Raw genomic sequence first — 27,143 nt, forward strand, 5'->3', positions numbered from 1 at the left:
TAAGAAAAATAAAGCAGGTTATGAATTCATATGACCATCAACCAATCAGCTTATTTTGTTAGTTATTTAACACTTTCATTCTTTAAAACTGTTACCATTGCGAAGCAAGAGTCTTAAAGCTACAGGTCCTTTCCTCTGCCCCACACGAGGGCCTCGAGGGCCACGGGCCACATACCTTGCAGCCGCTGTGAGTCCTGCTCTTCATCAGGGGTGTGGTGGTGCACAGCTCGATGGCCTCGGGCTCATGGAAGATGACGGCTGGGAGAGGCTCCTTTTTCAGTGTTAGGACATTCAGTTTAGACTTCAGCATGGTCTGAAAGTGCTGGAAAGAAGAAAGGGAAAAAAGAGCCAGCTACAGGTAAATTGTGTGGAACAATACGTGGTGCCATTGTCCATAAAACCTAGTAGCAAAATCTTTGTTTCATTCTCTCAGTCGTAATAGAGGAGGCCAAGAGATGCTAGTAAAATGGAGGGGAAACACTGTAAGGACATTGCTGGTGTGAAACTGTGGGAGCCAGCCAGTCCTTGGGCAGACATCATGAGAATGTGGGGTGGTGGTAGTCACCCATGACCTTGCTCTGAGAGGGTCTTCCAAGGTGACATAGACAAAGGAAATCCTGGGGATGTAGTCCAGGCTGAATTTTCTAAAGAAGGGAAGATGCTCCAAAGGGGATGCTAGAGGAGCAATTTGGGGGAAAGTTTGAAGATAATGGAAAAGGAAAAAAAAACTGATGTTAAGAACACAAGACTGCTGCTCTCTGCCTCCGTTCTGCTCTGCCTGGGCTGTGGAGCTCTGGGAAATGTACTACTTCCCTATGAACCACTTTATCTGCTGTCTCAGGCCAGGACTCTAAGGAAATATCCATTCTGTGTGCAACTCCTGTTGGCACTAGTTCTGAAATACGCGCAGAATCCAAGCATATTTCATCACCACTATCTATACAGCCAGTCCAGGCCCCATCTTTGTTTGGTCAGCTTCCAAACTGGTCCCACCACTTCCAGCCTTGCCCCTGTGCAGAGTATAGCCACACAATAGCCAGAGGGATCCTTCTAAAACCGCACATAGGGGACAGTGTCCAAAGCACCTCATTACTTCAACGTCTGAGTCACCCTCTCCTTTTTCTTCTTCATCAGCAAACCAACTTGGCTCTCATTCTCAGTGACCCATGTTTCTCTCCCAGACCACTTTGAAACCCCCAAACCCTACTCCCTCCATTGGACTGGGATCAATGAAGAACAAAGACAGAAACTTCCAGATTAGTATGAATATTCGCAGTACATGTTTTAAAAATACAAATCAATACTCACCAGGAAACAAGGGCAAATCTCTCTCCCATTTAAAAACATGCCAGGCCTGGCAACTTTGTACTATCTTAAAAGGTGGCTGTATCAGTCAGGGTTAAGTCAGAGAGATATAACTAGTAGGAGGTACATATTGAGATTTATGCAAGGAATTGGCTCATGCAATTATAGGGGCTGAGTAGGCAAATGTCAAATCCTTAGGGGATGCTGTCAGGAAGGGTGGGCTGAACTCTTAGGCATGGACCAAAGCTGCCATCCAAGGGTAGCATTTCTTCTTCAGGGAAACCTCAGCTGACCTGCTAAGGTCTTTCGCTTGATTGAATCAAATCCACCCAGTTTATCTTGGAAGTCTCCCTTCCTTCAAATGACTATGGACTTTAATTATATCTGCAAAACGCCTTCACAGCAATGCCAAGATTGGTGTTTGATTGGATAACTAAGCATAGTAGCCTAGCCAAGTTGACACATACAACTGACCATTAGCATGGCAAGTTTATGTTGCAGTAGATACCATGTGGACTAGTAAACTGTTGTAAGCCCATGGGATATTTTATTGAACAAAACAGATTATGCTCCTATGGCATTCATACTCTAGTGGAAGATAACAGACAATAAACTAAAGTACATAAAGTTATAGTGGTGATAACATCATCATAAGACTACTATATCAAGAGAAGGGAATAGACAGTGATTGGTAAATATACATAGTTTGAAGGGCCCTGTGCAAAATGAAAATTCATTGTTACCTCTGTCCTTTCACAGTGGGCAAAAAGGACAAAACCACTAATGAAAAAAAATACTTTTAAAAAAGAAATCATTTTCTCTATTTCCCTTTCAAATATGATCTTACCCTCTCTGCTTAGCTTTTCTAACAAAATTGTCACAAACATTTGCAGTTGTCATTTGGTTTCACAGGCTCCACCTCCTGTGAGCAACCCTTTGAAGCAGCGTCTAGTGCTTTATTGCTGATCCAGTTGTACCTACCCAGTGTCTGGCTGAAAGCAGGTGTTCAGTAAGGGTGTGTGGAGTGAACTGGTGAGCAAATGCATGGCACACACCTGCCCAGCTGGAGGTGCCAAGGTTTAGAAGAGGGAGGTAACTGAGGTTTCACAACTGATTTTGTTGAAGTTGGAATTTGAACTCTATTATCTTCCTATCCCCAATTCAGGGTTTTTAAAATGCTTGTTTATTTCTTTCACCTGACTCCCCAGCCAAGTAACCAAGGGGGCCATATGAATGCCAGTCTGGAACTTTCAGTCCCTCTGTGTGCTGAGTGACTGAACCAATTAGACATGGGGTCCCGTGATAGGGACAGGAAGATGGTCTCAGAACTTCTGGGCAGGGTGGTTGGCCAACCCTTTGAGAAGAGAGTCACTTCTAGTGCCGTCTTGAGGAACTTCCTGTGTAGAAGAGATGCACTTTGAACAGGCTGAGCCTTAATGATAAAGTACCACATCATAATCTGAAGGAAGTATTAAGAATCGCCAGGTTATTCATGTCTGTGATAAAGCCCTCTGAGCTACTGCTAAAATGGCATAAATTCCAAGTCTCAAGGGATAGCCACAGAGTGACCCTGCAATGACACCCAATTTGGTGGCAAACTCTCTTGCAGGGTAACAAAGAGCCAGAGCTATCACCTGCTGCTCGAACTGCATGGCCTTGTGTTTTCTGGGCCTCAGTTCCTTCATCTGTCAACTTTAAAATGCTGTGTTATGTCACATCAAAAATGGTACCGCTTGTTCTTTGCATGGGCACACAAGGGCAATAAGGACAATGCAACTTAAAATATCATAATCCAGTAGAATTATTTTTAAAAAGGTCATAAAAGAGGAACCGAATAGAGGAGCTTGGAAAAGTTACTGCTCCCAAATGAAAGATGCACAGAGTTCCATAAAGAAGATGTGTTATTCATTCTTAAGAAAGAGGAGTGAATAGTGTTGTAGAAAATTAGGGCACTGCCCCAGACAAATTAAACAAAGCTCGGCTTTCTGCATTTGGTGCTGTATGTGTGATCTTAAAATAGAGCCTCTAAATCAAGCCCCATTATGCGGATGGAGTAATGGTCTTGCCCTGTAAAATTTTACAGTTGGGGCTTCCTGCTCCTACTTAGACATTAATCTCTGACACTTTAGCAGGCAAGGATTTACATATTTTACCAATTCAAATCTGGTGGATCTCACCTTTGTATATTGATTGTGTATCCAAAATATAAAGCATCTTTGGAAGGCAAATGCTGCTTCCTCTTTCCCTCAAATAACTGGGTCACTATCCTCACTCAAATTAAAGTGAAGGCATTAAGGTTTTCATCCCTGGTTGCATTTTGAAGGCTGGCTACAATGGTCAGTTTTAACTTGCAAATTACTGAGTCAGTAATGCCCTAATCACACTTCAACAATACTGCAAATGTTCTCCTTAGGAGAACCACAAGGAACAAGTGGGCGAATCAAATTAATGGAGAAGTTCAGGTCCCCATAGAACTGCTAATTTGTACAAGTGTACAAAAACCAGTAGGACTTCCACATTTGTTCATAATCAAATTTCATTTTATTCCTTTGGGGGTATGTAGGAACTCACTTCAGTCGTACTTTCATAACATTTTATAGCGCTTACTTTTTAAAAAGGGATATTCATGCCTCTCACATGAGAAAATTAATAATTTTAATATTGCCCTGACCGGTTTGGCTCAGTGGATAGAGCGTCGGCCTGCGGACTGAAGGGTCCCAGGTTCAATTCGGGTCAAGGGCATGTACCTTGGTTGCGGGCACATCCCCAGTAGGGGGTGTGCAGAAGGCAGCTGATCAATGTTTTTCTCTCATCGATGTTTCTAACTCTCTATCCCTCACCTTTCCTCTCTGTAAAAAATCAATAAAATATATATTTTTAAAAAAATAAAAAAATAAAAATAATTTTAATATTCTTTTGTGACCTTTAGTAAGATCTTTCACGTGTCATTTTTAATGTAAATTCTTAGATTTCTGCTTTTAAATAGCTGTTCTAGCATTTACACACACACACACAAAACATAAAAGTACGAAGTATATTTTTCTGTTAAATAATAGTTCACACTGGAACTGCCTAAAATCTAGCTGAACTAAATCCTATAACTAAGGATATAAAAAAGAAGCCACATCAAGATTGGCAGGAGTGGAGACTCAATGGAATCTTACTCAGCCATAAAAAAGAATGAAATCTTTACATTTGCAACAACATGATGGACCTACAGGAGATTATTCTAAGTGAAATAAGTCAGAGCAAGACAAACACCATATGATTTCATTTATATGGGAATCTAAAAAACAAAACAAACAAACAAAACAGAAACAAACTCACAGATATAGAGAACATTTTGATGGTTGTCAGATGGGAGGGGAGATGAAGGGATGGGTAAAAAAGGAAAAGTGATTAAGATGTACAAATTTCTGGCTATAAATACAGTCACAGGATGTAGAGTACAGCATAGGGAATATAGTCAATGTTATTGTAATAACCATGTATGTTGTCAGATGTGTACTAGCCTTATCAGGGTGATCACTTCAAAGGTTATATAAATGTCTAATCACTATGTTGTAGACCTGAAACTACTATAATATTGTATGTCAACTGTAATTAAAAAATAAGAAATTCTTTTTAAAAAAAACTTTAAAGAGTGAATAAAAGAAAATTTAATTAAGATCAACTTTTATTTCAATATATTTTCTCTTTTTTAAAAATCTTCACTGTTGAAAGAATTACAGATGTCCCCTTTTTCCCCTATTGTCCCTTTCTAGCCTGCACCCACCCACTTCCCCACACTATTGTCTGTGTCCATGGTTTATGTATATATGCATACAAGTTCTTTGGTTAATCTCTTCCCACCCACCCAGCCACCCCTCACCCCCACCCTGCCTTCCCTCTGAGATTCAACAGTCTGTTCCATTCTTCTATGTCTCTGGATCTATTTTGTTCATCAGTTAATTTTATTCATTGGATTCCACATATGAATGAGATCATATGATACTTGTCTTTCTTATTTTGCTTATTTCACTTAGCATAATACTCTCCAGGTTTCTCCATGCTGCCTCAAAGAATTTTTTAGTTTGTTTGCTTTTGTCCTTTTTAGAAAGTGAAACAAGGTTGTTTGAATAGTCTCCCTAAATCTAGCAGGCATATACAAAATTGCACTATTGATTTCTAGGATTAATTTTTTAATTGATCTTGTATTCCAAGAAAAGAAAGACCTACACCAACTTGGCATTTGCCTTATGGCTGCAGATTATCTTAGTAACTGCTTTATTCAAAAAGTTCCAGCTTAATTTAAAAAGCCTAAATCCAGACACTTATAACATTAAAATACTGTCTATATCTATTAAAGTGATAGCTATTATTAAACTAACTGAAAATACTCATGTTCACACACCCATACTTATTCATGCAGTTTTAATTATGGAAGCATTTCTTTTGAATATCACAGATTCTCTCAAGAGATTATGTGGAAGATGCACAAAATAACTCCATGCCCAGTCTATGCAAAAAGCCCCCAGGGCTTGTGAAAGACTCCCTCGGGGGAGTGTGTGTGTGTGTGTGTGTGTGTGTGTGTGTGTGTCTATTCATTTATATTTTTTGTTATTGATCTGAAATACACACACACTTGCTATATTCCTAGTTTAATTTGTTTGTCATCTTCCAATCTTCCAAACAATTTTTCTATATAATAGTTAAACTATTGTAAAACACAGATTGCAAGCCCTCAACTCAAAGGCACATTTGGCCTATAAATGGTTTATATGATTTGCAGAGTTCTTAAATTTAAGAGTATTCGAATATTGGGGTATATATGATTAAAATTTGCATTTTCACTTCTCTTGATAGGTCAAAAGATCTATAAAAGCAACCAACACTCCTGGCAACAATTAGCTCCAGCTGGTCATGCAATTACCCTTATTTACTTAGATATTTTCCTCTGCAATTCATCAGGGTGCCTCTTTCCTCTACTATCAGCATTATTTTCTATACTGAATACAAGTCACTATTTTTTTAAAATAAATCTTTATTATTCAGATTATTACAGTTGTTCCTCTTTTTCCCCCCATAGCTCCCCTCCACCCAGTTCCCACCCCACCCTCTGCCCTTACCCTCCCCCACTGTCCTCATCCATAAGTGTACGATTTTTGTCCAGTCTCTTCCCACACCCCCCACACCCCTTTCCCCCCCGCACCGAGAATTGTCAGTCCATTCCCTTTCTATGCCCCTGATTCTATTATATTTGCCAGTTTACTCTGTTCATCAGATTTTTTATTCACTTGATTTTTAGATTCACTTGTTGATAGATATGTATTTGTTGTTCATAATTTTTATCTTTACCTTTTTCTACTTCCTCTTCTTAAAGAATATCTTTCAGCATTTCATATAATACTGGTTTGGTGGTGATGAATTCCTTTAGCTTTTTCTTATCAGTGAAGCTCTTTATCTGACCTTCAATTCTGAATGATAGCTTTGCTGGATAAAGTAATCTTGGTTGTAGGTTCTTGCTATTCATCACTTTGGATATTTCTTGCCACTCCCTTCTTGCCTGCATAATTTCTGTTGAGAAATCAGCTGACAATCGTATGGGTACTCCCTTGTAGGTAACTGACTGTCTTTCTCTTGCTGCTTTTAAGATTTTCTCTTTGTCTTTTGTCCTTGACATTTTAATTATGATGTGTCTTGGTGTGGTCCTCTTTGGATTCCTTTTGGTTGGGGTTCTCTGCGCTTCCTGGACTTGTAAGTCTATTTCATTCACCAGATAGGGGAAGTTTTCTGTCATTATTTCTTCAAATGGGTTTTCAATATTTTGCTCTCTCTCTTCTTCTGGCACCCCTATAATTCGGATGTTGGTACGACTGAAGTTGTCCCAGAGGCTCCTTACACTATCTTCGTATTTTTGGATTCTTTTTTCTTTTTGCTTTTCCGGTTGGGTGTTTTTTACTTCTTCATATTTCAAATCTTTGACTTGATTCTTGGGATCCTCTTATCTGCTGTTGGATCTCTGTATATTATTCTTTATTTCAGTCAATGTATGCTTAATTTCTAGTTGGTCCTTTTTCATATCCTCCAGGGTCTCACTAAATTTATTGGCGGTTTCTAGAAAATTCTTGAAAAACCTTATGACCATGGTTTTGAACTCTATATCCAGTAGTTTGCTTTCCTCCATTTCTGTCATTTGTGATGTTTCTTTGTCTCCTCATTTTTTATGCTTCCCTGTGTTGATAGAGTGGCTTTCTGTGCTAGGTGTCCTATAGGGCCCAGTGGCTCAGCCTCCCCAATTACCTGGGGTGGACACTCTTGGTGCACCCCTTTGTGGGCTGTGTGCACAGTCTTGTTGTAGTTAAGCCTTGATTGTTGTAGGTATCACTGGGAGGCAGTGACCTCCAGGCCAATTTTCTGTGAGAATCAGCTGTGTCTACAGTGGCAGAACTTCTGTGCTGAAGACACCCTTCTGGGGCAAGACTTGCTTCAGTGGGGCTTTGGTGCTCACTGAGTCTGCCCCCTGAGTGTGTCCCTTATGGATCTGAGGAGTTGTAATCTGGATGGTCCCACTCTGACCACTGGGTACACGGGCTCTTGGATCTCTAAGGAGGTGCTAATTTAGCCTCTGCCTGAGGCTACCCAGCAGGAGGTACAGAGAGATCTGCAGGTTCTTCTTCCTTGTTTGGGTTTTGGAGGTGCCCAGATGAGGCCCAGCTGTGAAGCAATGCAAGCTGCTGTGGGGCTTTGGGCCTTCTTTTGGATGTTCTGGGTCTTTCTGACCCAGCTGCAGTTTGTTAGGTAATTTTCAGATTGCAAAGGGCAGGGCAAAAGCCTCTGCCTCAGCTTGGGTGGGGTGAGGTCTCAGGGAATCAACAGGGTGGAGCAAACAGCTATGGCTGGTCCTCAGTCCTGCCCTAAGAGGCCCCCAGGTGTCAGTGTCTCACGGTAATCGCTGCAAGCACCTCTGAGAAAGCTGCCCTCGAGTTCCACCCACTGCCAGACAGTCCAGTTTCTCCTCGTATGAGTCTGGGTCCCCAGAGACTCGCCCGGAAGTGGAGTCAGGGCTGTCGGGAGCTTGTGCCTCCCTCTGGATTGCAAAAGACACCAGCGTCCTCCGTTGCCAGCTCCTTTCCGCACACGCTTGAGCCTCCGTACCTCTGCACTTCACTTCTGAACCTCCTCTGAGTCTCAGTGTGCTTTTCTCTTTCCTTCTAGTTGTAGAATTTCCACTCAGCCAGCCTTCCTGTGGTTCTGGATGATGTCTGTTTTGTCTTTTAGTTGTATTTTTGAAGTGGTTGTTCGAGGCAGCAATTTCAAGTGTTTACCTATGCCACCATCTTGGTTTCTCCTCCAAGTCACTATTTTTATAGTCATTTCATGCATACCAACTTCCGTTCCATATGCTACTTATTTGATGCTTATAGGTATTTGAATTGTAACCCTGATGTAAAATGACAAATTCTAGGAGATCAGAACAAAAATTTCACCCACTCATGAAAAAAAAGTTATGTACAGTTAAATTTATTCCTGCCACTATTTATTTATTTTTTATTGAATTTATTGGGGTGACTGGTCAATAAAACCATACGGATTTCAAGTTTACAACTCTATAACACATCATCTGCATTCTCATTGTGCACTTACCACCCAAATTCACACCAATATTTAAATTATGAAAATTCAACTAAAAGAGTGTGAGTGAGTGAGTGAATGAGTAACAGAAAGAAGTAACCCAACATGTCTGTCATTCCACACAATTAGAGTGAACCAGGAATTAGGAATTTATTCTGCTCTGTGTAAGGTATTCCCACATGCTCCTGGTGATATATCTTGTTGCACTACATATAATTAAATTGCTAAAGATCAATATTTTTTACTTCCACTTCCAAATGAGATAAAGTAACAGGGATGAAATTGACACATTTATAACAACCAAATAAACTGGGGGGAAATTATGAAACAACAGTTTGTGAGACAATGGGTATCAATCAATGAAAGACAGTGATCACTGAAAGATGAGACAAATGAGGTAGCTGCACAATTGTCCAACTTATGAACTTGAAAGAGTTTGCAGGCTGTGATGCAGAGAGGAGAAATACAGAAAGGACCCAGCAAAGTCCCAGAGTTGAGGAGACAGAGATGAAAGCCTGAGAGACAAAAACAGAGAAGAAATCCACACACAAAGAGAACTCTGGACATCTGCAGAGGGTCTCCTTTAATATTCAGCTGAGTAGTAATCAGAGAATACATGAAAGGAAACTAGCCAGTGGAAAGGTTTGAGATTAGAGTGCTGGTTCACACAGAGTCAGCAATATTACCTGTTCCTACCAGCTAAACTGGAAAAACTCATGAGTCATAGGGCACTGGGGTGAGTACTCACGATGGTCTACTCTCAGTGGTGGGAAATAATTAGCACTGGAATAAGTGCACTCTGCTTCCACCTGCAATTCTTTAAAAGCAGATCCAAAAGGATCAAAAACCTTTGAAATAATTGAACTGAATTCCACACCAAAAAATTCAAAGAATATTTATAGGAATAACGAAAATATCCAGCAACCAACAAGAGTCAAAATGCCTTGCATCTAATAAAAATTCTCCGGAAATGCAAATAAGCAGGAAAATAGAACCTATAATAAAGAGATGAATAAATTAATCAAAACCTACCCAGAACTAACACAGACATTATAATTACCAGGCAATGGCATTAAACTGTATTTCATATATTCCAAAATGTAAGTTGAGATATTTAAGATATAAAAAAGTCCAAATCTAACTACTAAAGATAAAAACTACACTGTCAGATATGAAACACACATTGGGAGCTAATAATAATGGAATTCATTACAGCAAAACAGAATGGTAAACTTGAATACAAAAACAATAGAAATTATTCTAAATTAAACAGAGAGAAAAGAGGGGGGAAATTTATCAATGAGCTAAGGAACAACTTCAAATATCCTCATATATGTATAACTGGAATCCCAGAGAAAAAATAGGGAGAAATAGAAAAAAATATTTGAGGAAATAACAGCTAGATTTTTTTCCAAATCTGAGAAAATTGTAAACCCACAATTACAAGAACATAAACAAGTTCTAAGCACAAGAAATAAGAAGAAAAATACATCAAGGCTCATCATAATCAAATTCCATAATATAATAAAAGGAACAAAGATGGAAATGACAACTGATTTATCACTGAAAAAAATGCAAGTGAGAATACAGTAGTAAAAAAAATAAATTAATTAAAATATAAACCCAGAATTCCACATCCAGGATTCTGGATATAGAATAAAGGTGAAATAAAGACTTTCCAGACATATGAAACTTGAAAGAGTTCATGACCAGCAGACCTTTCCTATGACAAATGTTAAAGGAAGTCAATCAGGCAAAACGAAAGAATGAAAATGTGGATGCAGGCCTTGGTCTGGTAGCTAAGTTGGTTAGAGCATCGCCTTGATACGCCAAGGTTGCAGGTTCAATCTCTAATCAGGGCACATACAAGACACAACCAATGAATGCATAAATAAGTGGAATAACAAACCAATCTCTCTCTCTCTCTCTCTCTCTCTCTCTCTCTTTCTCTCTCTCTCTCTCCCTCCTCCCCCCTTCCTCTCTCCTTCCCTCTAAAAATCAATTTTAAAAAATGAATCCACACAAGAGAATGAAGATTAATATTTAAAATTCGTTGAAAGCTATTTTTAATTTTTAAAATGATAACAATATGGTAGTGATTTTAGCATATATAAAAATAAGATACGCCGAACCGGTTTGGCTCAGTGGATAGAGCGTCGGCCTGCAGACTCAAGGGTCCCAGGTTCGATTCCGGTCAAGGGCATGTACCTTGGTTGTGGGCACATCCCTAGTAGGGGACGTGCAGGAGGCAGCTGATCGATCTCTTTCATCGATGTTTCTAACTCTCTGTCCCTCTTCCTTCTTCTCTGTAAAAAATCAATAAAATATATTTAAAAAAAAAAAGATATATTGCAACATTAATACAAAAGTCAGAAAAGGTAAAATGAAGATGTACTACTGTAAGGATCTGACAATACATGTGACATGGTTTAATATCATTTGAAGATATACTGTGATAACTTAAAGATATATACTATATACACTATAAACCATAAAGTAAGGACTAAAATAACAAACCAAAGAGTTATGCATACTAACAAAAATAAAATGGAATAATAAAATAGAAGGCAGAAATAGAGAAAAAAGTAAACACAAAAAAAGACCAGAAAATAAAATAAAATAATAAAATGATGGATTTAAAATCTGTAAAATTAATCTGAGAGGTATTTTAAAAGCCCCTATTGAAAAGCTGATAGAGTGATATTTATTATAAACAAGACCCAACTCTATGCTGCCTATAAGAAATTCACTCCAAAGTCAAAAAGCAAATAAAAACTGATAGATCACAAGGATAAACAGATGAAAACTACAGATATTGTTGGAGATTTCAATACCACACTCTTGAAAACTGATAGAATGAGTAGACAGAACATCAGCAAGGATAAAGAAGGTTTAATAACACCACCAACCAACTTGACAAAATTAGCATTTACCAGTACAGACCCACTCCACCCCCAAAACTAATAGAATACAAGTGTAAAACATTTACCAAGATAAACCACAGTCTGAGTCATAAAGGAAAAAAAAACACCTCAGTAAATTTAGTATTCAAATTATACAAAGTAACAACAGAAAAATTTCTGTAAATTTTTCAAACATGCAAACTAAGTCACACACTTCTAAATAGCCCATAGATGAAAGAATAAATTAAAAAGTAAAATAGAAAGTTCTTTGAACTGAATGAATACGCAGCATGTCAAAAACAAGATGCCACTAAAACAGTACTTATGGGAAATATTAGAGCACAAATGTCAATATTAGAAGAGAAGGAAATTTTCTATGCAATAAAATCAGCTTTAAACTAAAAAAAAGAAAAATATATGAAACCCAAAGTGAGTAGAAGAAACCAAACAATAAAGTTTGGAGGAGAAACCAATGAAATATAACACAAAATCAACATAATCAATACAATGGTCTATCTTCTAGTTCACTTATTCTTCCTTTGGCTGCATTTAGTTTACTGACAAGCTCATTAAAGGCTTGGCCTCTGCTACTCTGTGGTTGCTGTTCTTTCCCTGGCAGTTTCATTTGATTCTTTCTTACAGTTTCCATTTCTTTGCTGAAATTCCCCATATGTTCATGTACGCTCTCCACTTTTTCCACTAGAACCATTAATATATTAATCAAAATTATTTTCAATTCCACATCTGAGTAATCTCTGAGTCTGGTTCTTTTAATGGCTTCATCTCCTCATAATGAATTGTTTTCCTCTTAATTTTTTTTGTGTGACCAAATAACACATGAGGACACAGAAAAGAGGATAAAAACTAATTTAGCATAAACACACTTTTTAAAAAATGGGGGGAACAAGTCAGATAAAACAATGTAAGATCTGGAAACCAATCACAATGTTATGAGTTTAAGATTCCAAAGACTGTTTCTCACATTCCCTGAGGGGCTACACTCAGTCCCTGAGTTGAGCCCCAAGGGCACCTTCAGGGTCCAATTTGAAATGCTGGGCTTTGTGGTGCCAGGGAATACCCAGCTCATTAGGACACAGCAGATGCATGTTGCAAACACACCTTACATTTACATCCACACACATTTGGTTTTATTTTCATTTCTTTTTTGCTATACAAAATTCCTCTGCAGGACTCTGTTTTGGTTGATATTGGATTGAACATTGTCTTGGCAGGTAGGGAGGAAACTAAAAATAATTTTGTCCTTAGGCTTCAAGTGATCAGGGAGGTGACATGCCAGAGCTCACTTTGATGGGGGCTCACTGGAGAGTGCTGGGCTGCGAAGCCATCCACCGAGGCTTTTCCGAAACTCCTCATGTCGTACCTCTGCCTGCTTTATGCCTGAACTATACCTTGTACAATAATCAGCATTTTCATACCACCTATACCACCTGAATGTACTGTTTATATGTTGACTCTTCTTTGTTTCCCTGACAGGGAGTAATCACTAAATGAATGTCTAATGAGTAAACAAATGATTAAGCGAGTGAAGAAAAACAACATTACTGGAATTAGAAAACAATGGCTACAAACTGAACACACACTGCTCTTATCTGACCTGGCTCCTTTCCAGCCCTTGGTTACATTTCACTACCAGCTCGCAGCAACTAACTGCTCCCGTTCTGAACATCACCTGGGCAATGGACTCTGGTCTAAGAGCACAACCGGACAGACGTCCAGTCTCACTAGTGGGAGGCTGACGACTTCAGACACAGAGACCGTAACTGGTGGCCTCACCAGGGTTCACCAAAACCACACAAATTTCCTTGAAAAGGAAGGCTCTGTGCCTGTACCACAACCGGAAACCCCATGTAGGAGGTGCAGACCACCTCCTAGGCCAGCCTTGCCCAACTGCCACAGCGGCAGAGACTCATTCCCACCGCATCCTGGCAGGGACGGTAGACCGTTTCAATGAGGAAAATGACTCCCTTTACAGCAACAGCCAAACATCTCAAGAAAGACTTCTCTGTCCTCTCCAGTGGTTTAAGAATGGAATGTCCTTCCTAACCTGAGGGAAGCCACAAGTAGATGTCAACTATTACTCACTGCAGCGTACATGAGAAATCAAGCAAAAAGGAAGAAGAAGGGTAGGAGGGGACAACCATTTGAAAAAGGTTATTTTTTTGGTCAAAAATAAAAGAAGAAAAGAAAGTGTACTACACTACTTTCCTAGGGCTGCTATAACCAAGTACCAAAAACTGGGTGGCGAGAAACAACAGAAATTTATTGTCTAATGGTTCTGGCATCTAGAAACCCAAAGTCAAGATGTCAGCAGAGCCATGCTCTCTATGACAATCCTGGAGGAGCTCCCTTGCTTCTTCTGGCTTTTGGTGTCTGCTGGCAACCATTGGCTTTCCTTGGCTTATCGATGTGTCCCTCCAGGCACATGGTTACCTTATCTCTGTGTCTTCACATCATCTCCTCTGTATAAGTCTGTCTCTGGGTCCAAGTGTTCTTTTTCTGTAAGGACTCCGTATTGGATTAGGTCTCAACCTAATGACCTCATTTGAACTTGACTACCTCTGCAAAGACCCCATTTCTAAATAAGGTCATAATCTGAGACACTGGGGGCTAGGACTTCAACATACATGGGAAGCAATTCAGTCCATAACAGAAAAAAAAAGAGGTTCTCACCATGTGGACTCTCCATGTGGTCAGATATTTCACTGGCCACCCATCAATATTGCTTGTTTTCGCTGCACTTGATCCCAGAACACCGTTAAATGCCTCGGGATTAGACAACAAAGCATGTGGGCAGGACCTGGCCTGGACCTGGCTGAGTTCAGCGAGCCTGAATCTGACTCTAGGCTCCTCAGTCACAAACATGTCAATGGTTCACTAAGCAGTCAAGGCCACCACCCGGAACAAATCCACCTTGTGGTTAGTGTGTTTGTTTTCTAAGAGTTCTTGAAGGAAAATAGAACCTGGCACTTGTCAGGTTTCATTACCAGCTATGTCTTACCTGCTCTGACCTCCCTTGAATTAGAACACAATAAAAAACACAGCTCTTAAAATCCTAGTGCTGGTTTAAGCGCCCTTTATTCGTAAATCCTCCCAGTGATTGAGTCAAGGACTCTGCTGGGTATTTAGTGTTGACAGGTTTGTTTCCTGTCTTCATGGAGCTGAACTTCAATGTCAGGGAGACTGACATTGAGAAAGTAAGAATTTCCCCCATTTCAAACAAAGACCATTTATCGCCTTGCTTCTGACCATTTTAGTCATAACGTTCTAAGGAAGCCGACAGCTGATGCTCTGGGTGCCCTGCCCTTAACCCTCAGCGCCCCCACACCCCTGGGCCTCCCATAATTTCCACCATCGGTACCTGCTTCTCTGTGTCTGGGGCTTTTTCCAAAGTCACATATGGAAGCGAAGTGCAGCAGATGAACACCCCTGGGTGGCCTCAATCAATGAATAACAGAGGGTGAGAGTAAAATACCCCAGCTCCTCAGCCCTACAAGTGGCTTAATTCTGAGTTGTGGGGCTGTATTTCTTTTTTAATTTGATGTTGGTTTTGTACATTTCTGAGAATTTCCCCACAGGAGTAAGCTCCACTCACACTTGGTGGCTGGCTTGATAGCACCCCCTCTGGTCGCTTCCTCTCCTTCCCTATCCCCTTTCACTGCTCCCACTAGTGTTTTCTGCCCATTCCTAAAGGCTACTTGCACTTAAATCCTCATCTCAGTGTCTATTTCTGGAAGAACCTAAACTAAGATAAAAATTTCCCCATAGTCCCTTTTAATTCAATTCACTAAGTAATTATTACTGGCATTTATAGATCCATGGTGTATGCACCTAAGAAGCTCTAATAGGTAAGAAAGAGGCATCAGACAACCAGCTTAATATATTGCAGATACACAAATAAAATGGCTACAAGTACATAAAGGGGAACAATTAAGTTTGCTGGGATTGGGTTGGGACAGGCTTTATGGAAGAGAGGATAACAGATCTGAGCTGGAACTCAAGAAGTGTTTCTTAAAGTTTTTTACATTATTGCCCCCAAGGAGCTTTTTTAAACCTTTTTTCCCCTAACTGCCTCCCCAGCCCCATGAAATTTTAATACCACATGTATATGGTATATATGTTTATGTTCTGTGGTACAGCCATTCTCATTGTAATATCTGAGAGTTTTTGCCTCCCACTTCAAGAACCAATTTTTGTCCCCATTGGAAATGCATAAAGAAAAGGAAAAAAAACCACAAAGTGGTTGGGGAGGGTGGTTAATAAAAGTAAATAAATACCTTAAGAAATGCCAAAAAGCAGGAAAGCAAACAGTTTATAGAGACAACGGTAAGCAGTCCAATCTGGTCCATGGTAGATTAAAGATGGCTGCAGGTTTTTGACACCCCTCACCTCAAGAGTAAGGGTCTAGGTCCCTCCTAATTCAAACTTTAAGACCACAGCTGCTGTCACTTGCAACACTGTTTTGGAATCCAGCCACCATGCTGTGAGAAAACTCAACCCCAAGGAGAGGTGCATGTGGAGAAGAAACAGGACAACCCAGATCAGCTCCCAGCTGACCACCAGTACACACTTGCTAGACAGAGGAGTAAGCCACATTGAAGTGGATCCTTCAACCCAGTGGATCTGCCTCAGCTGACCTCACAGAGCCCTATCCCAATTGCAGATATGTGAGCAAAATAAACGGCTCTTATTGTTTTACACAGCTATTATTGGAGGTGACTTGCTATACGGCAATAATTAATCAGAACATGATACTTGTAGACACTACTCAAAGCTACCAAATTTCACAGCAAAGTCATTACAAATTCACACACACGCACACGCACACACACCAGCCTTAACCAGGCCTTACTCATTGCTTTTGACTGTGCTATGTACTAGGAAACTTAAGCAAACATTGGGTAAACAAGTAGTTCTTCAGGGACTGATTCATTATTAGAGTCACAGGTCATACATATATCTATTTTTTTAATTAAAGCTATTCTTTTTATGAGTCAACTAGCTTATCGATACAAAGGATCAGAAGTCTCTGTGAACAACAGCACTGCTGTATTTCCAAGAAGCAGAAAGATAAATACTTTCAAATAAAGAAAATAAACAGCCAGCCCTAAAAGAGTAGTCCCCTCCCTCATCCTAGAGAACAAAAGAATGAGGGACATAGGAAAGGAGTAAATGCACTCCCACTGCCATGCTATACTGATCCCTCTATGAGGATCACTGGTCTTAAACAAATTATCTTTTGATTAAAACAAGACCATTTCTTATCATTGCTTCCACTTACCACCTTCAATCAAAATACTGACTTACCCATGGGCCATACAGTATGAAAGCTACCAAATCTCACAGCAAAATCACTACAAATTCAATCAATATTATGATTCAGAGTTATTAAAAAAGATATTTTTACAGTGCTAACATAAATAACCATGGTATTACAACACTCATGATTCAAGTGACACATATTTCATTCATTTCCTCGCCCAAGACACAAACCTAAATGGGCTTTCCGGTATTTTGCAGCCACAAAGTTAAGTCTGGAAACGCTGGGTGCAATATCTCTCATAAAATTTCCTATTGATGTGAACTGGACTCTCAGGGGGGATTCTGTGATTGCTTAACATGGATTTCACTCTCTCCATGCCTGTTGCCTTCCATCATCTGCTTCAAGTACAACACAGACCCCCTGAACTTATTCCAAAAAGCAATATCAATCAGAGCTACAAATTCAAAACAGGTGCATATTTCTCATGTAAATTTAGAACAACTTTATATTTCCTTAGTTGCGTTCAACATGCTCATAAAATCTGGATTTTTTGCAGTTTGGTCCCAAGTTCCTACAACCTTTTACTTTTGTTAAAGGCAATCACTAAATTAAATTACAAACAAGAAGGATAGAGAAACTTGACTCTCCACCCATGAATGGGCTTGGTAAACAACCTTAGGTCCACATCCAAGGGTACTTAATTGGTTCCATTTGGCTCACAACTCCCCTGTCTTGCCTCAGTTCATACTCACACACCCAGCTGACTCTGCCCTGGGGGCATATAATTTTTCGTTCTTGGATTCAGCACACATTCCCAATACAGTGTGTGCTATACAATGTTTTTATTAGATAAGTAGGCCCCCAGATTTAAAAGCCTGTATTGTAGCAAGTTTAGAAAACTCTTATTGGCCCTGATAGCTCTGATGATACTTCCTAAGGCAAGAGCTTTTCCTCTAACATACAGTCTGCAGATTAGTCATGCCTCACTTCAACAATTCTTGATGGGAGTCTACAGCTACCATGTCATCCGATGACATTAATGTTTTACTCAACCCTATCATGAAAAGGAGGAAGGAATTGTGTAAGACCTAAGCACCCAAATATTTCATGTATATGACAGATGATTTTCATGTGCTTTCTTCCTAATCATGCAGTTAACAAAAAGAAGCAAAATTAGTTATTGTGGGCCAGGAAGAATCCACCAGTAGGTCAAGAACTCATTTAAGAAGCTCCTCTTCTTCCACAAAAGTGAGGGTTTCTTGAATTTGAATCCACCTTTTACTAGATGCATGAACTTGGGAGGTCATTTAACCTCCCAAACTGCAGGATGCTCAACTGTAGATGGGAATAGTGTGGTACCCACACTTCACAAGGCAGCATACGGATTAACTGGGTGAACCCAGCAGGCAGAGCATCCAGCACAGGTCCTGACACAGGGCAGAGCTTGGATGGTAGCCATAACTGTAAGGCAAAATCGTTACTATATAATTAAAGACATTCATTACTAGGATTATTTTCTTCTTTTATCCCTTTGGTTTTTGTTTTGTTTGGGGGTTTTGCTTTTCTCATTCTCTCATTTCTTTGTCATGTTATTTTTCTTTCCTTTCTTATTGAACAATGATTTCAATATTTCTTCTTTCCATATCTGTGAAACACCAGGTGACCTATTTCCATTAGAGACCTATTTATTGATGGATGAATTCTGTAGACTGGTATTTTTGACCTCAGATAAGGAAAGGATTCACATAAAAAGATGTTGAACAGACAGGCTAGGGGGAATGACTACACATTAAATCCCTGACATCTTACTACACCTTCACCACCACCATCATCATTATCTTAAGCGCTATTTTAGGTGTAATGACTCAGAAGATGCTGACAACAACTCTCCGAAGTGGAAACTATAATTAAAACCATTTTGCAGAGCTCAAAACTGAGGAGCAAAGAGGTTAAATAACTTAGCGCATATGTATCCAAAGTCAAAATGCCCAAAAGTGAGCTAGTTGTCTTCTCTCAGGGACCACCCTTCCTCCCACAAACCTTCTCTCTCCAGGGTGCCCACCTCAGCCCAGCATCCATGAAAGGTCAAAGTCAGAGACTAGGGCTGCATTTTTACTTCTCCCTCTTTCTTAAACTGCATATTCACTCAATCAGAATATCTAACCAATTCTTTTGATCAAATCCCACTACTACTATGGTTTTATATTATGAGAAGCTACTTAAGGTGATCAAAAATTTATGTCATGATTCCCCCTTCAGGGTTCTCCATCCTCTGAGAGTGCCCACACAGACCCAAACATCACAGTGGAGGAGGCCATCTCTGGGCCATGACCCTTCTAGCCAAACCAGTGAGCCAATTATCACAAAAGACATCTTGATTAAAAAGTGGTATACAAACGTTTTAGCACATTTGTTTTGATTCATCTTTTTAAAGAAAAATACTGGTAATAATCCTTTGGTTGGTGATATTCTATCTTCTAGTTTTTAATTTATATAATACATACATCTTTCTTTCTTACTCAATCCTCCTTGAAACCATGCCCTAAATTCCATCGTTTGTTCATTTTCTATATACGTGATAAAAACCTTCTGTTCACTTCTTGGGTATATCTATTAATTATTTTTAATTAAATGAATTTTATTACTTATAAAGACATGTGAATTGCTCAAATTGAAATTAATGTTTACCATTTCAGTTTCAACTACAGAGAGTCAAACAATGAGTTTGAGACTATGCATGTCTACACAGCCATTGGAGGAAAGGCTCTCTGGTGGTCTGGAGGCATCAGAAAAAGTCAAAAAGTCATGAAAGAAGAAATGGGAGGGTCCCTGTGCTCTGGGCACAGGAGAGGGAGTGACAGCAGGACACAGGCATTGACAAAGCAAAAAAGTAGAGCCAACTCAGGGTGTGGCTCAATTTGAATTTGCAGAGACTAAGGCCCCAGCCCAAAGCTAGACCCTCTTTGTAAAGGTCAGCTACAAAAACTCTGTCCAAAGAAAGTGCATGTAATCCATTTAACCGCTGGCTCCTTCGCACACACTCCCCTCTGGTTTCCACATGTTTGGAGAGGGTAAAAAAATTCACCCCTCACTTGGTCCCAAGACCTCTAGCAATTCTCTCCACCCCTGAGCTCAATCCTGCCTCTCCTCAGCCTAAGGCTCTGTGCCCCACCCCATTCCCACAGGAAGGTTTGCCAGTCCAGTTTCCCACGAGCCAAGGCAAAGGGAAGGGGATGGACCAGAGGATGGTTGGTTCTCAGGACAGAGCCTGCAGACTGAGACCCTCTGGGCTCCTATCAGCCCCCACTTCGTCTTCAGAGACAGAGCTAATTCAGTTCCATCACTTCTAAGACATTAGCAGAAGTCTGGCTCCGCAGGCTTCGATCCTGTGCCCCATTAGGAAAACGCTTCCCTTCCAAAGCTGTAAGAGCCAACTGTTCAAGGGGAGTGATGAGCAGGAAACACCAAAGGGAGAGACGCTATGGGAGACAAACGACTCAAAAGGAAGCTTGCAATAAGAGACATCCTTTAATTTTTACACCATTTACATACAGATGATAGCATTTCTTTTAAAAAACCAAACCATCCTCATTACTAATCTATCAGAAATTGTGTTTTCCCTTTAATGCAACATTATTATAAAACTCAATCAAGCCAGATTCACAGCTTTTTTTTTTTTTAAGCAAAAGTCAATAGATACAAAGTAAATGCCAGATTTTATCTGGCTTCTGAGAACACAATCTGCTGAACTGAATTAAACAAAGGCAGCTGCGGGTAGGTCATTTGTTTGTCCTGGATTCAGCCCTGAATGGAGCAACACAACGACACCATAGAGGCTGGAGCCTGCTTAACCACAAGGACCTTTGCTCAGAAAGAGCCCAACCTGCTCAGACTCACCTTGTTCCTCTTCTCCTCAGCAGAGCCCCCTCATAGGATGTGCCCATATCTGCTCCAAACACAGGAGCCAAGTCCAAAGGACTGGCTAAACTGCCTCTATTGCTAATAAATGCCAACAACTACCTCCCCATGCACTTAATATACAGGTTGCAAATCTGTAGTCTCCGGTCTTTTAAATCTCTGCTTTATCAGCTTTTGCAGAAAGTTCAAATGACCTAATTTTTTCTAGAACATCATAAAATTATGATTGACATTCATAATAATACGCTGCAGAACATGCATTGAACAGAGGTGCCTGTTGACTCATCCAAGATTAAATTACATTCAATATGATTTCAAGTGTTGTAAATATTGTGGTGTGTTCGCCTTGAGTAATCCATCTAACATGCATAAGCTGTGTGCATACAGAAGGCACTATTTAAGTAAATATTTCCTAATAACTATTTGCTACTATTAGGTTTGCAGTGTGCCAGAATGAAGCTTTAGGGGGAAACAGTCTCAAAAATGTCAATGTAATTGGTAAAAAGACTTTAGCCCTATAGCATGGCAGTTCTCTAAGCGTACATTCCAGACTATCAGCACCACCTGGGAACTCTGTGATTGCAGGTTCAGAAACTGCTATCAGAACCTCTAGGGATGGGGCTGGGTCATCTACCCTCGAGCAGCGCCACCAGGTGATTCTGATATGTGCTAATGTTTGAGAACCACAAGACTAAAGGCAAGCCTCTTAAAGAGTTGTCCCTTGATCAGGGCCTTGAAGATCAGGTGACATAACAGAATGTTAACAGACAAGGCCAAGGACAGAAAGAAGTAAAACCCAGCAGCAAGAAGGGCCATATTATTGGGGAACCAGCAGGTAGTCTAGTTTGGCTGAAACACACTGTACAAAAAGTGAAGAGCAGAAGGTGATGCTGGAAAAATTAGATATGGGTCAGGTTAGAAAAAGTCAATGAGAATTTGGGGAAAGGATATGACAAGACCAACAGTACCTATCAGTAAATATATTTGGATATTAGGTTTGCTACCACATTGTAAATAACAAAAGATGACAGTGAAGCCAGTAAGTTACACTTATCTCCAAGTATTCCTCCATGGAAGGAATCTCCATTGATAATCAAAGGATTCCAATTCATAATTACAATAGCTTTAGCACCTTATATTACATATAGAAGTCACGAACCACTAAACCGCAATAGAGCAGCTCAGAAATGACACTCATTTATTTATTTCTGTAAACATCACTAGAGCTATCTCACACTTATGAGACAAAGACGAGAAATCGAGCTAGCATCACCAATATGAACAGATTACTGTTTTGTAATGAAAATTATTAACCCTCTGAATTTGCCTAGGGCAAGGAGATGAAATGTCATAGTTAAAAGTAACAAAAGAGACTCCCTAAAACAACAGTGGAATGATTTTAGGAAATTTATTTAAAATCTTAGGTACTTAGAAGCCACTCGTCCTCAGCTCCATTTTAAGCATCCAACTCTTGGACCACAATCTCTTATTTCAGTCAACTCCCAAAAGTATATTAGATTCCCATCATCTTCAGCCAGACAGAAACATCAATCCATTCATCTTCCACCTGTTCCCTATGACCCACCCTCTCATATCCTCTCAGCCTTCCTTACCCAGCTTAATATCCAAGGTCAATCATCATAACAAATCCCTTTCATAACCCTTTAATAACCACTTCATCAAACTCACTTGGAAAACCAACCCTGGTAAAGAACCAACTCTCTGCTCAAGTCATGCTGCATGCACAGAGATGCCCATGGTTGGAAAACCCACACAACCAAGCTGGCTGGTGTCACATGCAGTGCATGACCATGAACCCCAGTTCAAGTGGCTCAGCACTGTATCTGCATGTCATGAGGTAGGTGTACTCTCCCACTCACTTATATGACTATTTGATACCTTCCCGTCTCTTCCCCATCCTCCTCCTCAGCTGAGGGTCTCACTTCCTGATATGGGTTGAATTGTGTCCTCCAAAAATATATGTTTGAAGACAAATCTTGTGAGTGTGATTTCATTTGGAAATAAAGTATTTGCATGTGTAATCAAGATAAGGTGAGGTTATACCATATTAGGGTGGGCCCTAATCCAGTGTGTTCTTCTAAGAAAAAGAAAATTCAAGCACACACACACACACACACACAGGAGTATGCTATCACAACCAAGGCAGATTTTGGAGTGATATGTCTAAAGAGCCAAAGAATGCCAAGGATTGACAACAACCATCAGAAGATAAGGAAGGGACATAGAACAGATTCTTTCTCACAATCTTCACAAGGAATCAACCCTGTGAACACCTGGATTTTAGACTTCTGGCCTCCATAACTGTGAGAGAATAAATTTTGGTTGTTTTAAGCCACTGTGATGGTTAATGTGTCAACTTGACCTGGCCATGGGATGCCCACATACTTGGTCCAATACCATTCTGGGTGTTTCTGTGAGAGTGTTTTTAGATGAGATTTATATTTAAATTGGTAGACTTTGAGTAAAGCAAATAGTTGAAGACCTGATTAGAACAAAAAGGTAACCTCTCTAGACAAAGAAGGAATTCCTCCTGTCTGGCTATCTTGACCTAGAACACCGATCTTTTCCTACCTCTGGACTAGAACTGGAACATCAGCTCTCCTTGAGTCCTGAGGCTGCCAGTTTTCTGTATGGAACTTACACCATCAGTTCTGGGGCCTGCGGACTCAATAAAACTACATTGTCTGCTCTCCTGAGCCTCCAGCTTGCCATCCACAGATTCTGGGACTTCTCAGCCTCCATAACAAATCTTTCTATATCTGTATACATTGTATTATTCTGTTTCCCTGGAGATCCTGACTAATACAGCCACCTAGCTTATGGTGCCTTGGTAGGGCAACCCTAGGAAGCCAATACACTTCGTATTCTCTGAGGGAGTTAGGGCACACAGAAGAGAATCTCTCTGTGCTCACATCCCTCAGTGTCTGTCCTCTAAGACCCTTCCTCGCCTCATCTTTCCATAGATGCCCCGCCTATACTCCTCTAAGTATCCCTCATTCATACCATCCCCCACCCCTGACTCAGAGACATCATTCCAGCAAATTTCCCCCCTTACATCATTTATGTTCCCCTATCTAGAAGATCATTGCCATAAGCATTAAACAGGCTATAATTTCCCTTGGCCAAAAATAATTAAATAAAAATCTGTGTTGAACCTACCTCTCCAAAACCCTCCTACAACAGTTATTTCCCCATTTCTGTCATCCCCTTTGCAGCAAAACTCGGTTTTCTAAGTTTTGTTCACCCTCTTTTCTGGTCCCAATTGTTCCAGGCGCTGGGAAACCCATCTGATCAGGCTGTGCCTCCTCACTCCACTGAACTGGCTCAAAAGTATTTGCTGAATAACAAACTGCAACTGTTCCATCACCGGGACTATTTTCACCCTCTCCTTCCTCTGCCTGCTATGTCTATTAGCTTTTAGAACCATAGTTACTTCATCAATCATGATACACACTACAAATAACACATAACAAAATACGAATGACCAAAGCCACACAAGCTGTGTGACTGATATCTTTCAATCTCTCTCTGTTTCCTCATCTCTAAAACAGATACGTTAAAAGTTGATTCTGGCCCTAACTGGTTTGGCTCAGTGGACAGAGCGTCGGCCTGCAGACCGAGGGGTCCGGGTTCGATTCCGGTCAAGGGCATGTACCTGGGTTGCGGGCACATCCCCAGTGGGAGGTGTTCAGGAGGCAGCTGATCAATGTTTCTCTCTCATCGATGTTTCTAACTCTCTATCCCTCTCCCTTCCTCTCTGTAAAAAACCAATAAAATATATTTTAAAAAAAAAAGTTGATTCTGAACTGATTCTGCTCCCATTCATTTCCTGGGGGTCGGTCACAGGCTATCAGTAATGGATCCATGAGGAAAACAGTCAAAGGAGACTTTGAAAGAAAGAAAGGGGGAAGAGGGGAGAGGGAGGGGATGATGGAGAGGGGAGGAAGAGAAGAGCTGAGTGAGGAGGAATGAGAGGAGAGAAAGGAATACAGAAAGGAAGGAAAAGAAGAAAGAAATGGAAGGCAGCACCAGTTGGAACATTGTTCTGTTAAAGAAATATGGGTTTTTATATCCTTATCCTATAACAAAAGATGATCATATGAAATCATTGCTCCTTACATCACCTTGGTCTTTAGAAAGCATATTTTTAAATATTATGTAAAGTCTATTTTCCTTGTATATTGAATTTCAGTTACTGTTATTCTAAAGTGCTCCTCAGAATAGAGAATACATCAAAGGCATACCGAAAAAGTCGAGCTTTGCCACTTTCTCCTCATCACAAAGAGCATCTGCAGAAGTCCTCCCCATACCCAGGAACCCACATGCCCTTTACCTTTATATGGGGCAGCTGGGTGTGGCTGGGAAGGCTGTTCTTGCACAAGGGGACTTCTCAGCCAATGACAGCTGGAGGCTGAAATCCACCAGAAGCCCTGCTCAGCCCTGCACACCCATGAAGCTGCATCAAACCCTGATTCACAGCAACGCGACCTGTGAGCTAGCTGGGGCCATGGACACATGGTCAGTGAGGACACATCTTCATTCAACCATGCAAGTGACATGAATAGTGGCTGCTGCTCTGTGCCAGACATGGTGTGTGGCACCAGGAACACAGAGGGAAATAAGAAACATCAAATGATGGCCGAAACCGGTTTGGCTCAGTGGATAGAGCGTCGGCCTGCGGACTGAAAGGTCCCAGGTTCGATTCCGGTCAAGGGCATGTACCTGGGTTGCGGGCACATCCCCAGTGGGAGATGTGCAGGAGGCAGCTGATCGATGTTTCTCTGTCGTCAATGTTTCTAACTCTCTATCTCTCTCCCTTCCTCTCTGTAAAAAATCAATAAAATATATTTAAAAAAAAAAAAAAAGAAACATCAAATGATGATAGTAAACTCTCGATGATACCACATGGGGCAGAAGGTAAAAGGGCAGAAAAGGGAGGGGCACACAGTTCACTTAGCTTAGCCTGATAAGTGTTTCTAAAATGTACCCCTAGGGTATATGAGATGATTTTAGGTAGTACACAGATACAGCATTATAGTATTCAATCACCTCTCTTGAGCAAGTTATGCCCACTTCAATTCTCTCTTGAATAATATCAGGGAGAAAGTCTCAATGTATCTTAAACACCTTTCTTGAACCCTGATCTTCCTTTTAAGCCCAAAGGTTACTGACTCCAAGCTTAATGCCATCAGAAAGCAATAATATCTGATGGACTTTATCTCACTTTATTTTTATTGTTTTATTGTATTTATGGCAAGTGACATTGCAAGGTTTCCCATGCAAGCTAATGACAAATATTTCTTTTTAAATACATTTATTTCCTAACTAGAGGCCCGATGCACAAAATTTGTGCAAGAGTAGGCCTTTCTTCCCCCGGCTGCCGGCACTGGCTTCCCTCCGGCACCTGGGACCCGGGCTTTCCTCGCAGCCCTGGCTTTGTCTGGAAGGTCGTCCAGAAGGATGTCTGGTCTAATTAGCATATTACGCTTTTATTATTATAGATAAGATATGTCAATTTAATGACAACAGAGAGTAAATATTTCATGGAGCCCACAGTTATGTAAAAATTGTGGAGGTGGCATAGGGATCAAAGTATTGTTAATTGTGTTGTGCTAATAAATAGAGCTGGGCCAGCACTGGGGACATCACAGGCTGCAGGAGGGGCAGGTCCCTGTCTTCTGCCCATGACATTCCCAGCATTTGGCACACTGCCACACATATAACAGATGTCACTAAGTACTGTTCAAATGAATTACAGAAAACAAAGATGCTCACTCCTTGACCTACTATGGGGGAGATGGGCACATAGAGAGAGGATATGAAGTCCTTTCTACTGATTGTGTGGAAGGAGACTTTGGGGGGATTTTTTGTCTATTAAGAGGCAAGAGAAAGAGAGAACGAGAATTTTTTTTACCCACCTACCCAGCACTCATAGTTGACCATTGATGACACTGCATCTAGCTGAACTTGTGCTTCCAGGCATTCCCATGAATGTCCTAGACGTTCAGACTGTCCCTGATTTGTTGTCATGTCTCATGCAAGGACTTACTGTGACCTGGGTTCTTTATGAGCCTACCACTTTCCAAGGGCATGCACTCTCA

The 27,143-nt window shown here is 40.5% G+C and overlaps 1 protein-coding gene across 2 annotated transcripts in view; it reads right to left on the reverse strand.

Annotated features, from left to right (window-relative positions):
• Positions 1-27,143, reverse strand: part of PID1 (phosphotyrosine interaction domain containing 1) — a 195,172-nt gene that overhangs the window by 94,842 nt on the left and 73,187 nt on the right. For both annotated transcript variants that reach the window (XM_070422314.1, XM_070422315.1), the window contains one exon: positions 176-322. In XM_070422314.1, the coding sequence (XP_070278415.1) occupies positions 176-322 (147 nt within the window). The remainder of the gene's footprint in view (positions 1-175; positions 323-27,143) is intronic.

The sequence above is a fragment of the Myotis yumanensis genome, unplaced genomic scaffold (assembly GCF_028538775.1).
Source record: "Myotis yumanensis isolate MYYU_CA2020_CCGP unplaced genomic scaffold, mMyoYum1.0.hap1 SCAF_8, whole genome shotgun sequence".
In the NCBI taxonomy this organism is placed as follows: domain Eukaryota; kingdom Metazoa; phylum Chordata; class Mammalia; order Chiroptera; family Vespertilionidae; genus Myotis; species Myotis yumanensis.